Source organism: Toxotes jaculatrix, chromosome 12, assembly GCF_017976425.1.
Source record: "Toxotes jaculatrix isolate fToxJac2 chromosome 12, fToxJac2.pri, whole genome shotgun sequence".
NCBI classification, from domain to species: Eukaryota; Metazoa; Chordata; class Actinopteri; family Toxotidae; genus Toxotes; species Toxotes jaculatrix.
Window position 1 is genome coordinate 16,137,841 of NC_054405.1, and position 14,623 is coordinate 16,152,463.

A 14,623-nucleotide genomic window follows, 5' to 3' on the forward strand; every position below is an offset into this window, starting at 1 on the left:
TGTTCGCTGCCTAGTTAAGGCACCTCACTGGAGAAGAAGCAGCATCTTGGCTTTACTAGTAAGTTGGGAGACTGCCAGGCAAGAAAGCACTTTAAGTAAAACAACAGGGTAGAAATAGAGGCAGATGAAAACCAGAGAGAAAAGGAAAGAGTAACACGGAAAGGAAGACTGACAGGCAGTCACAGAGTCAGAGAGGTATCATGAGGGTGAGAGGCGCTGCGAAGGACAAAAAGAGAAATAGCCAAGGATGCAAACAAAGCATCAGAGAGAAAATGAGGTGGTGGGAGGAAGAGTGAGATAGAGAAGAAGGGGAAGTTACAGAAGCAATGAGGAGCGACAGCGGAGGATTCCTCTGTACCTGTGGAGGAGATTAAGGGTCTCCATCCAGTGTGATTAATGAGCTGGCCGCTGATTGCTCATCCCCATCTCCCTCCCATGAATAATCACCACGCCAGCACAAGTTTGTGTGTGTGTGTGTGTGTGTGTGAGACAGAGAGAGAGAGAAAAAGTGCTTGTGTGCACATAGAGATGAAGAAAAGAGATCATAAGAGTGTGCGTGTGTGTGCGAGAGACACAAAATGAGCATTATGTACAATATATGACAGTGATATGCAGTGTATGCATAAAATTAACTAAGAGTGCATAGGTATTGATTTCCTGGAAAATGGGTGTACATCTACAGTGTAATATACAACATGACATTAATTCAGTGTGTTTGAAATATGGATGATATATTTACTAATAGCTGCAGCCCACCTGCAGAGAGCAGCCCTCATACTGAGTACACAGTGACACATCAAGATCGTTTGTACGCACTATGGGTTCCCAGTGGGAGTCCGGTCTCCCTACATGGACTGTACAAACCTGCCGGTGTCATTGTGTGTCACAGAGGACATTATCACATGCAGTCACATAGTGGTGCGTGCAGTTAGTTTCAGTGATTTCAAGGAGAGACAATATTCTCAGTATAAATAAAACTGTGTGTACACTTAGTGTGTTTAGGTTGAGTTATTCTCTGCATCAGCCTGGGACCGGGTGATGTAACAATATATGCGTAAGATTCAGCCAGCAGAGATTTTGTTTTACAGTTTATATAGTGGTAGTGGTAGCTCATTTTAATATCTATGGTTTTATTAGTCCAGTGTCGGAAATCTTGCATGTCAGTGAAGAGGACTGTTTAAAGTTTGTATAAGATTGCATTGTGAACAATTTAAGGTTAATTTGATGAACTACAAAAACAGACATGCCCATGTGGTATTTTCATCTGGAGGTAGTAGAGCGCATCTTTCACTTATCACAGGGTTGGTCTTGTCCACATGTCCACATGTCAAAGCATCATTGATCAAGACACTCTCCAAGCTGCTTCCAATGAGCAGGCAAGTGTCTTTCATGGCATCTCCACTGCCAGTATTTTTTTCTTTTTTTATGTGTGTGTGAGAGAATGTGTGAATGCAAAGCACTTTGTCCTTCAATATAGAAAACCATGTAAGTCCAGTCCATTTACCATATGACTTTATTCATATAATCCACTCGTAGTTCAGCCTTGTCCACACAAAAAACACATTATATGATACATTCATAAATGAGCAAATGTTCAAAGAAGCTTTACCTTGCTAATGATTTCCAAACATTTTTCCTAATATTACAACACAATGAAAGATGATAACAGATGCCAGCATGTGTCCTTGTGATTGGAGGTGTACTCTGCGTTTATCCACAGCCTCACAGACATTACTTTTGTGCTACATTGCCCAGTGGTCTAAGATTGCCTGTTGTCATGACTTTTTGGTGGTTGCATAGCAACAATCATTGAGAAAATCCATTTTGTTGCCTGTTAAAAAAGCACAGTTTTAGTTTAGGACTTACCAAAGTGCAAGCATGACACCAGCATGAGGTTGCTTTGAAGCCTTCAAGACTCCATTGCTAAGTAGTTTGGCAGCTTTGCAGGAACATGTAGGAAGTGCGAAGGCTGGCAAATCAAGCCCACTTACTGTAGCAGCTGCTTTTCACTTAGTGGTGAGCTTAATCATTAATGCCTGAATCTTAATTTACCAAATGAAGCTGAGAATATTTTTTTCATGAGGGTCAAATATGAATAATCAAGAGTGCCCTGCATACATGACATATGAAGGGAGGAGGATGTACATGTCACATGAGTGATACACGACCCCTCACCACAGATGATATTCAGTGTGACAAAGAGGGACAGGGAGAGAGAGAAAGCACTTTGGTTTTCTAATGTGGGGTGTTTGAAATGTCACTGTCACCAGCCCAAAGCAGTGAAGACTTCATTCACCAAGAGAGCATGTGTTTGTAAGCGTGTCGCTCTTGCTGTGTGTGTGCATGTTTGCGTGTATATGCGTCAGTGTGTGTGTGTGTGTATCCTCTCAGGTGTAGTAAGAGGCATGACATTGGCTCACACACATCCAGAAAAGAAGGTGGAAGTAAACAAGCAGCCATTACTGTGGTGATATCTCACATGAAGCCTGCGGATAGTATACAGTCACTGAAATACTACTGAAACAACTGCTATATATGTAAAATAACCTTCTATCCAAGTTTAGTCCAGTTGCTTTAACTTTTGAAAAACAAAAAATGTATGCAAAATACAGACTCCTCAGCCCTGTGAAATCCTCACATTCTTCACAAAACCATACTCTTTGTAGGCACAAAGAAGAAACTCTTTTTTTCAATTTTTATATGTTGCAGATTTGTATTAAATAATACATTTTCACAATTAAACAAGAACTTAGTACACAGCACTTTCACATCTTTTGTGTGGTCAACATTATTATTTTTCTCCCAAAGCTTATGTCACAACCAATGCAGATGAGAGTAGTGGTACTGAATAACTTCTACATTCACATAGACTACCTCAATCTGTCAGAGGTGGTAGTTGCAGATTGTGATAAAACCAAATGTGTGGTTTCATTGTCAGTGACACGGACTACAGTGTGAATATGCAATCACAGTGATCACAGTTGTTTCGCTAGAGACGACACATGAATCAACTGGTAGGTGAGTCTGTATGGAGAGAGTCATCTGAGGGGAGCTAAGGACAAGATGTTTCCTGACATACAGAGTGCTGTTTTACGCCGTGGGACTGGTTTATAAAGAGATTTCCATAGCTACAGGGTCTGTTGCTAAAGGCACATTTGCCATATTCAGTAATGTGGCTGACTTTATCACACATGCATTACTTCAGAGACACGGATCTAAGAAGAGCAATAAAATATTTAGTTAAATACAGAGAGGCTTTAGAGATTGGCCTCTATCAAACTATTTTAGTGAATTATAAAATAGCAAAGTTTGAGAATAAGAATATAAATTATATTTAAATGTCTTTATGCTTTATGTGAAGGTTTTTGTCTAAAGATATGTTTTCAGTAAATGGTGATGGAAATGCATTTAATTCATAAAGAAACAACGGGTCAGGCCAGTTAAATTAGAACATGAGTATATTAAATTTTTACTGACTTTCTGCCAACCTAGTTCAGGTGAGCTAATTGTTTGCTTTGACCCTCCTAACTTGATGTCGCAGTGAAAGATTTGCAGGCTGGGCAGTTTGAACTAATCTTCATGTATTTTCTTACCATTTGCTCAAGTTGATCAGTCTCGCTCTCTGTCAGCCTTATTAGTCTGATTATTTCCGCCTCCACCTCTGTACAGACACAACAATCAACACACAAACACCCACAAAATGTTATATCGACCTCCCTCTGCACCCCCTACGTGACTCAGCGATCCTCAATAACCACAGATTGTGTATAAAGAGCATGGAGCTGTTTTATATTGGACTAGAATGGATTGATGGTGAGGAAGAAATTATTAAATTTCTCCCCCAAAAATTATTGCTGTGTATTACAATATACTGTACATACATTAATGTCATAATATAAGATTGTTAACCTCAAGAGATCTATATTTTTAAATATTTTCCTCCCTTTGTATTTCTGGTAAGATGCAAAGGAAAACACATTCTGAGTTTGTTAGTCACTGTAGGGAAGGCAGAATGCCTTAGTCTGCTTTGGATCACAAATATCCATAAATATAATTTTACGTCACAGTGACCATGTGTTGCACAGTATATTGCCTTGAAGTCTGTTAACTTCCAATACATGGAGATTCAATGAGAAGAGTCAAGTGGTATTCTATTTTCTTTTTAAATACTCACTGTCTGTCAGGAGCAGCAACTTAATGTAATTTAATGACATGTTTCTTCATTCACAGGATTTGTGCCACTTAAATGTTAATAGAGCTTTTATGCCATTAAGCATGAATTTAGTTATTTTCAAGTGAAAAGATGTGTAGGTGTAAACCAGGAGAAACCCGGTTGTCATTTCAACATCATTTCAATGACTACATGTAATTGTGAAATACTGTCATTTTAATGCTGTTGAAACTATGGTTAAATGAAACCAGGGCATCTAAAACACTTTATCCCAGTGATGAACTAGATGCCTTGACATTTTTTGACCCACAAATCACCCAATCTATGCTTACTGGGTGCCTGTCATCTTGTTTTCTTGCTTCTTTGCCCTGCTCACATGGCTCCTCACATCCCACTCCTTCACCTATAACCCTCTTTCCATCTGTCTCTCTCTTTTTACTCCTTGCCCTCTGCCTCTCACCACCTCTCTCTTTCCCTCTTCTAGTCTACAGTGAGGATGTTATCTGGCTTACCCTCTAAAAAAAAAGTCATGGTGTTCTGCTCCTCTGCTTTGTGGCTTGATGTCTTACTCCAGCTCACGAGGGGCTGGTCTCATAAAAGTGGAAGGGGACAACTCTAAGCCGCAGTCTTGAGCTCACCACATTAGTTATTCCCTGGGAGATCGTCTACGTGCTCTGAATCAAATTTGTCTCTCCTCCTATCACACACGCGCACACTCTTTTACTACTTCTTTTATGCCCTGCGAGTCTCTCTTTCTTTCATTTGCTCATACTCTTTTACATACTACGTGTTTTCTTCCTCTTTTTCAGTCTTTTCTTTGTCCACGCACACCCTATTTTTATGTTGTTTAAGACCTCTCCTTGTCTCTATCATTATGTCTTTCCTCCAATATCTCTCTCGCTCCCTCTTTTCCTCACTTACTCATGCTGTACTGTATACCCCTCCAGAGTTGGATACAGGAAACCTCCCCGTTGGCCCTGTCAGCCTGTCCATAGCTCAGTTAGCAGCGCTGATCGATCAGTGGAGCACTTGAATTCCCCAGAAAGTCAATTACTAACTTACACATCGGTGCTATTTTGGGAGAAGGGGGGAAGCTGTAGGAATCATTAACTAGATAATGTCGTGACAACCTTCCCCAGCCAGCCAGAGCAGAGCAGGCGCTGCCTGTGGATATGCTGTTTGTCCGAGTCACCTGAGAACTGGACAGATCACAGGACGATGTGAAGACACATTTATGTAGAGCTGCTCTAAAAGTGGAAAGAATCTTTTGTGATTGAGTTAAACACAGATGTAGCTACTAGTGCTGAGATAAAACACTTTTACAATACTTTCTGGGTCCAGCTCAGATTGTTTTGGGTGATAAGCCACTGAGACCAAGGAAGCAGAGAACTGTACAAATACCGGTGTTGTCCATTTTCTCTTGCAGCGCTGACTTGCAATTTTCAATTACCTGAAACAGAATTATCACAACTTAAGACTTTCTGCATAATCACTCAACATGTAACGAGAGCTGTATAACTCATCTCCTTCTACCTGAGGCCACAAACTTATCAATCACCCTTCATATGCAAACTAATGTCAAATGCCCTAAAACTTCTGATCAGTCAGGAATAGATGTGGTTTTAAGTATAAATAGCTATTTACGGGTCACTTAAGATTTAATGAATGAGAGGCATGTTTCCTCTTTATAAAAGAAGTGTTGATTAGTGGGCTCTGTCTCCAGCCATAGAATTAATGTTGCAATGTATGAGCATCATTATGTACTATTTGTAAAGTTTTCTGTTTGTTTTAACATTTTAGAGATCAACCAGGAATCAGCTGAAGGTGGTTTGTAACTGTACAACAGGAAAATCTTGACTTTTAAAATTTCCCTTAATGTCCCATAGGAACTGTCCTAGACCCAGTTTCTCTGGAAAGATGTCATCAACTGCAATCAGCAAATTTTCTAACAAATATTGTATATCTATTTTTGATAACATATAAAGCCACAACATTTTTTTCTGTCCTCTCTTGGTCTCACAGCTATAATCCCAGTGGGTTGTGTTTGGATGGCATCAGGATTAATTTCATGGTGTCAAGATTAATTTCACAACTGGTCCATCTTTCACAAAGGTAGACATTTTTATATCATGGCCTTTCTGCTAGACATTAAAAGTGAGGGCTGATACATCAGCAGAAAGTTTGAAAGTTCAGAGTGACCTCGTGAGGGGTTGGCTGACTGCTGTTCGAAATATCTAAACACAGCTTTTGACTTGATCAAGTATTTTCTGTTTGATTTGGTATGTAGACAGCAGTGTTACAGCCCTGCATTAGGGGCTTTGGACTGAAGGTTATCTTTTCACTGCTGTCAGTACTGTTGCACAACCAAGTAAAATGAAAGTATTCATTCTAAAACCAAATCATCAAAGTGCTGTCCTAGAATCACCAGTAAGTATTTCCAAGCCACACATGAGTCAGTCATCAAAAATGTAAGTATTAGGTAGACAAAAGTCTCAAGAAGATTCATACCTTTAATAGTTAATTAATTTGCTTTATCTCTTTTGCTTCATACAAACAGTTTTTAATATCAGTTTCTTGAGTCTGGAATTAAATTAATTGCAAGCCTGTGATTAATTACCTCCACTGTTTTTTGGCATGTGTCAAATCAGCGATTACCATCCCAACTTCATTGCACCATCACTTGCGTATTTGTACCTGCGGTAGCTGTTAAAAGCCCAACCATCCTTCACAGTAGGTAGTGTTTTATCTGCCATAATCTATTAATTACAGTTTTTACTTGCTCACTGACTGAACTTGAAGAGACAGACCTCACCACCAGACTTTTAAAGCATTCCTACTTCTCTACCTTAAAAGAATCAATATAAAGTTGAACTACATGTCCATCTGAACAGTCAACTACTGCATGAAGACAGCAAACCACACCAGTCTCACTTCCATGCACTGTATTAAAGTCAATTTGAGCAGCAGTCTTGTTGAAATTCAAAGTACCACCCTGAAACCGCCCCTCCAAGCCATGTCAGATCAATGCACTTCATCCCTCATCTGTCCACATGGCACTCAGAGCCTGTTCTTCCACCCAAATTACTGCTGTTCTGAATTATAACTTTGCTGGACCTGGCAGTGTACTGTACCCAAGGCATTCTGAAATATCACTGACAGACCGAGCTGTCAGCCTGAATATATCTATCACCTGGAGAGCTACGTGAAACAGACAGCTAATATCCAGGGGTCTTTTACAACACTGTTTGTTATAGTCTGGATCTGGATAGGAAGTTCCCCACAAACATTTCAAAATCCGTTAGCCATCTATTTGAAGTCTATTTGGACAATGAGTTATTGTCCTCTGTGAATGTTCAAATGAAGATTTGTTGTGATACTGGCTTCATCACTGCAGGTCTTAAAAGTCTATGTTTATGTTTAAATCTTTTTGTTCAAATATATTTGTGTACCATTTTGGGTTGTGATTTGATAGAGCTGTTGTGCCTAGTGAGGAGACACAAATCAGAAAACTTCCAAAAGTTTCTCAGCACAAACATGCTGGTGGTAGATAATAAACCACATCAAAAATATATCAACACCGTGAGAGCAGTTTATTCTGAAACATCTCTGTATCTTTATTTGTGATCTGAGAGCATCTCCCTGTCAGACAGATATGTCATGCTTTGTATGTGTTAATTTTACACCGCCTTGCTAATTATAGGAGCTGAAAGAAATGAGCATCGCCTGCTGTGGAAGGACAGTGTTAAAGTCTGACAGTAACAAGACAACAAGGTATTATAGTTTCTGGCAAAATAAGACCCAAATCAGCATAATATATTTAAAACATCTGAAACTACCTAAGTAGAAGGATGCCATCACAATGACTGTGTTCTATGCCAATTTTATATTTTTTAAATGGAGGCTAATTCTGTTTTTAAGGGAATGGCTGACTTTCTTTGAAAAACCATAATAATCAGTACTTTATGAGTATCAGAGTGTTTATTGTAGTGATGCTTACTGAATTTACTAGCATTTATTTTGTAAATCACACCATTTTCATTTATGGATGTTCAGTTTCCTAACATATTGAATGCTTTCAATTTCCTTGCTCTTTTTCTTGTTCTATCTAGATCCTTAATGGTGTATCTTTTCTTTTCAGTAATATTTCAGTAATGAAAGGTCATGAAGCAAGGAAAGGCAGTTAAGAGTATCAGTCCATTAAATGCCCTGTGTGTGTATGTGATTTGCTCAGTGTTACGCTTGGTTGGCTCCATTTAGATTTCTATCAGGTGTCTGTGTGTCTTTATTTATTGAACCAAGTATATCCTGTACCTGAGCCAATATTGACCCAGGGTCGCACACTGACATATATCATGTTAGTGCCGGCATGCCTGAGCTCCACATTCACACAATATCTCACTGCCATTGGCATACTTATGCTTCTCATCTGATTTTATACCCATATACCACATTTGAAGGTTTTTTTTTTTTTTTTTGAAAAATTATACATTGTGTACAGGGAAAATGGAAAGAAAAATGGGAGTAAAACAAAGGATTAGGTGAAGTTGTACTGCAATAAAGGTCATTAAATAAATGTCATAGTGAGAATTCATGGTACATATTGTATACATTGCAAGGCCCACTAAAAATGTTGGGCTCAGTGTAAGTTCACACTGACAAGGAAAAGGTTCAGTACATGACAAAGTTTTCAGACTGTAACTGCGACTGTGACTGTGTAGATCTGGTGCCTGGCCACATGGCTTGGCGACAGATACTATTTATGGCGCCAAGGGGAACCAGTGAAGAATAATTCTTAATTTGCCGTAAAGGTGAATTGAATTGGATGGCCATTTCAATGAACATAAATTTCCCTTAATGAGAAGAATGATATTTGGCTAGCTATGTGTCCTCTGACACGTGGTCTTTTTTCATACTGGATATCCCTCACTCCCGGACAGCTGTTTATCCTCCCTGGTCCACTAATAATGAGATGGATGCTTAGAAATGTATTAACCCTGGCTACAGTTTCACTACATCAGCACCCTTATTCTGATTTGTGATTTTCTCTGCTGCCTTTTTTTTCTCCTTCTTTCTCCATTTTCTCATTTTTCTCAATCTTTTCCTCTTACTGTCGTCTCTTCTTTGCTTCTCTGTCATCCATTCTCTCTCTCTCTCTCTCTCTCTCTCTCTCTCTCTCTCTCTCTCTCTCTCTCTCTCTCCAATACCAATCATCTTCCTTCATACCCTCTTTCTAACAGAGGTTGTCCAGCTGAGCCTGGCGGAAGACCAGCGCATTAGTGTCTCCACGGTAACAGTGGGCCTCAGTGCCGTGCTTACCTGTGCCATTCAGGGGACGCTGCGCCCACCAATCATTTGGAAGAGGAACGGCATCATATTAAACTTCTTGGACTTGGAGGATATCAATGTGAGTGCGTCTTGGTTGATACTGTTTTTTGTTGATATTGGTGATGATGTTGATGGCAATGGCTCCAGAATGTGGTTATTTATCTCACAAAACACATGCACTGAATTACAAATAACTCATGTTGGTTGGTTGGTTTACAAGGCTATAAATTTGCTGCAAAACTACAGCAGTGAACTAAGAGAGGTTGGCAGACATTCTCTGAAAACAGTCTATGAACACCTTTTTAAGATTAGAAAATTGCATTGCTGCTATCAAAGTGTTAAAGATGCTATAGGTAAGTTTTTGCTATCGCTACATAGGCAATATTAGCATTAACAGCCGTTTATTTACCAGACTTTAAGAAACATTACAAGTTGAGCATCACTTTTTTGTATTTTCACTGTGTTTACAATACTTATAAAAATAGGTTAGGAGATATTTGGGGGTATGCAGAGAATCTTACTTTACTGATTTAAAAAATCTCTCATCGTGTATATCCTGACGATCAACCAGCTGGAAAGTAAGCAAAAGAGGACTCGACGAAGGAAAGGTGGCAGAAAAATAGTAGCAAGAAAAAAAGGATCTAAGGAACGAAGCAAAGAAAAATGTGCTCCCCAGACCACTCCATGAAACAGTAAAATTATAGCTTGCTCAGTGCTTAATGAACTGTGTGACCATGCTCCTGTTTAGACACATCTGCACGGGTGACAGCACAGCGCCGGCCTTGCTTTACCCACCACCGGATCACAATTCACTAATTCCATGTTAATGAGAGGCCTTGTTGGTCTGCTGCGATGATGAGCCGATAAACAATGTCAAGTGTGTTAAGGTGGAGCCTGAAGGAGAGGTGATGGCAACAGAGGTCCCACAGGCTCTTGACCGTGCATAATGAATTTCCACAGAGCGCAGTGATCCGTGTGGAGGAGGGAGAGTGGAGCCCCGGCTGTGTTTGACTTTCTTTTCACAGAGTCAAGTCAAAGATGAAACAAACAAAATCCCTAATTGAATGATAGGGATAACCTCAGTACTTTGTTGTGTGAGGAATATATAATTTCAATACCTTCTGTGTAGGCTGCAAAGAACAAGAGAAATAGGATATTTAAAGGAAAATACCAAGTTCTAATGGCTAGTTGGCCAATTTAGGTAGTTGGGACAGCTTTCTGTTTTATTAAATATTTAGTATTTTGAGAGACTTTGTAAGACTTAATCAAGCATTAAGGAATAAGAATGTAGACATTGAAATTAATTACCCAAAGTCCATAAAGGGCAGAAGATAAACATCCAAGTGGATGCTGGGATTTATATTTCATAAGCTTGTACTGCATGTTTCATTTAACAGGACTGGTTCTCCTCTTTGGAGTTTTTTTTTCTTTTTCTTATTTTTTTTTTTTACATTAAACATTTTATTCAAGTCAGCTGTACTGTAGGTCAAAGAGGAAACTGGGTAAGAAAAGGGAGGAGACATTCTCCTGTCAAGGTCCTTTCAGCACACCATTTTCCTCTGTTGAACTGTGTTGAATGGAAACAGGCTTGTTTTCAAAGTTTCATTTGACAGTGATTGAAATCTTTCTGCACTCTGGCACATAACCCCTAAACCTGAGAGCTCAGCCTCCATTACAGTCAGTCTCATTTATCTGCTCTCTCTTATCCTCTTTCTGGTCTTTGTTTTCCATCTGTCTTTCTCTGTCCACTGTCTTCTCCACTACGCTGTTTTCACTGTGCCTGCTCCCTTTTTTTTTTTTTTTAACTCTCAATCAAAACTGGGTATTTAACATTTTGAGTAGAGCTGTTTCCTCCAAAAAGTAACTGCACTCTGTGTGTTGCAGGGTTCAGACGTGCTTCAGCAGGTGTAGTTGCAGGAGAGGAAAAATAAAAAGGCAGAACTACAAACAGGAACAGAAGGAATAACAATACATTTTGCTGCAACTACTTAGACTATGGCTACTGCTGTAGCCACGGTATAAGTATAAGCCACAGTATAATACAAAGGGTTGTATGTCTGAGGTGAAATTGATCCTCATTAATTCAGAAATTAAATGAATAATGTATATTTATTTGATTAAAAACCATTATTACACAGCAGGTTTTATTTGCATGTGCATTGCAACCACTTGGTACACAACATGAATGTGGCTCTTAAGTATATGCAGGTTTTATTGCATCAGTACTGTTCTGAGTATTATGAAAAAGCAATGATGATTACTATTGCAGCATAGCAATTTAAGTTGATTAATTTCAGTGCGGCCACTCGCCATGATTCTGCCACTGCTCTTTCCGTTACAAAAGAATATAATTTTCCTTGAATCAAAACAAAATAACATAATTTAAGAGATTTTTTAATTTTTTTTTTTTTTTTTACTCAAAGGTTAACAACTTCTCTCACTAGATACCCTTTTTCCCCCCCACAGGAACCACAACAGTTAAGATTTTAAGCTAAAATATATCTGGCATAAATTTCCGGATATATTACAGTCATACTTTTTAACCCAAACGGCCTATTCTGTGTTAAGTGCCCTCCCTGGTGTAGTTGTATGGTTCACCTTAATTGTAAATTCTGAACTTAAAAGTCTGCTTAAACTCTGCCGTCCATCTTACAAATAAATTGTTTCACATTTTTCACCCTCTGTCAGGTCACATTAATTTCTTGGGCCCTCAGAAAGAAAGCAGTCGTTTGTGATTTCCACATCATGACAGAGCTGCATCAGGACATCTGCTCTGCCACTTGGTGGGACAGCAAACTATTTAATGCCTTAATCCACCCTAAGCAGTGGCTGGAACCCCCTGGTGACTGCTGCATGCTGCACCAACAACAACCAGCTCCATTCATCAACCTAATGGGCTTTATATTTTTAACCCTTGCCATTTATCAGGCTGAGGCAGCGTGATGAGGGGAGAGAAGAGGATCAAATTCCCCAACGTCTGCTGCAGCTCAACAGGGAAACCATTGATTCATGGTCCCTCTTCCTTTTCACATCACTCTTTTTCTCTCTTGTCTTTTCCCATCACTCCCTGCTGTTGTGTGCCTCCTCTCTCCTCTCCCTGCTCTCTCCACGCATCCTTATGTATTCTATCAAGCTATCTTCATTTCTCCCTCACTCCCTGTGGCTCTTTCCTGCACCCCATTCTTCACCACTTTTCCCTCTCCTACTCCTCCTGTTTTTCTCCCATCCCATCATTTGCCCCCCCCCCCTTCCTTCTTGCGCTCTTTCACCACTACCACTGCCTCCCCATTCTTTACTTAATTTTCCTCTTCCATCTCTTCCCTGTATTACAGGACTTTGGGGACGATGGCTCCCTGTACATCACCAAGGTGACAACCATTCACATGGGGAACTACAGTTGCCATGCCTATGGCTATGAAGACCTCTATCAGACACATGTGCTGCAGGTGAATGGTCAGTAGTGGCTCATTTCTTACTTACAATTTTGGGACAAAATGCTTTAGTTTTGTTTGTGCTACTCTGTGGTTCCTCGGTGAGGGGATTTTTGGATATTAGCCGCCCTGGTTACAGCGAAGAACAGGTCCATTGATAGGGATGGTAAGGATTCAGTGACAATCCAAACCTGGGGCCTTTTGGTTAAAGATCAGTCTCAAAACCAATTAATCCAACCTGCTCTTGAAATGTCAGGAAAGGATACCACCAATACATCAAGTGAAGCACTGTCATATAAGAGGTGGTTCCCACACTTTTTTTTGTCCATCACAGCTCCCCAGCATAAAGGCTCAAGTACGAGTCAATGTGTCTCTTACATGGAAGAGATGGCTTCAAGGAATTGTTTGTTGTTGTTTTTTTCACCACAGAGAAAACAGCGGATCTGATGGAATTTTTTTTGTGCACATGCAAAGAAAGATTTTACAGAACATTTGCCTCCCTCAACTTACATTTTATGTTAGTGGTAATTGTGATAGTAAATATACTAAAGATCGGGCTTACAGAAATTTATAATTCTATTTGTTAATTTTCTTCATAAATACAAATAATGTACCTCTTTTTTGGGTGGTTTCCAACTACTGGTCATACAAGAACAAACAGTAAGTTAAGGAAGTAAACAGTAACTAATTTAAAGTGGTTTAGCAAAGGGAGAAATAAAAAAAGAAGACAGACAAAACAAAAAATGTACAAACTGCAAAATACGAGGTCATAACATTAAGAAAACACTTAAGAGTTTCAGTGTGACCTCTCTGGGACTTTCTGAGAGACTTTTCCAAGGACAAGGAGCAACAGCAGAAAAAGCATCATTCATATAAAACTGAACCATGGGGCTTCTCTACTGATACAGTTTTTCAGCTGTTATATGTTGCCTTGACACATTTGACAATTTGTTACCTTTAATTCAGTGAAACTAATGCGAAGGGAATTGCTAGAATTGGCAAATGGGCTGCAGTGTTAATGTGCTGAATGAATAATTTAAACAGAAAGTGACTAATATAATTGCAGGTTTAGAATTAGTAACAGATGCAAAATTGCCTTGTGTTTTTCAGTCTTTGGCAAGAACCAAAGTTTATAAGGATTAAGCGTCAAAGGCAGTTCCTTTTTTTGTAAATTATCTTTTTATCTGTCTCTTATTAGTCTGTTTTGTGTGGGGCTGCAACTAATTATTTTCTTTATTAATTAATCTGCCCAATGTTTTCTTAAATAATTGATTGTTTTGTCTGTTAAATGTCAGGAAAAAAGTGAAATCTATTGTTCTGTCTAACAAACAAATTAATCAATTATCAAAACAGTTGCATATTAATTTTATGTCATTCACCTAATCAGTTAATCATGTCAGTCCTTGTTTTATCCAAACAAGTACTTGTTTATCTTGTTTAATTCCATATTATCTAGACTTTCCTTTATAATGAAGTTATGCTTCAGTGTTTCAGAAGTTGCGTGTCAAAACAATTTGTTTCCCGGGATAAAGTATCTATAAAGCAGTGCTGTTCATACATGTGTTTCACAGAACACAACTGTCAAAGCATTGCATCAAAGTGACTCTCTTGTCATGGAAAATAACATAATTACTTACATAAGGCATGAAAGTAATTGTGTTTGCATGATGCATATTTACTTGATTATATACATCGG

General features: G+C 39.0%; 1 protein-coding gene across 1 annotated transcript in view; it reads left to right on the forward strand.

The window, feature by feature from the left end:
• Positions 1-14,623, forward strand: part of fstl4 (follistatin-like 4) — a 169,687-nt gene that overhangs the window by 132,231 nt on the left and 22,833 nt on the right. The window contains exons 6-7 of the mRNA XM_041051793.1: positions 9,409-9,575; positions 12,829-12,949. Of these exons, the coding sequence (XP_040907727.1) occupies positions 9,409-9,575; positions 12,829-12,949 (288 nt within the window). The remainder of the gene's footprint in view (positions 1-9,408; positions 9,576-12,828; positions 12,950-14,623) is intronic.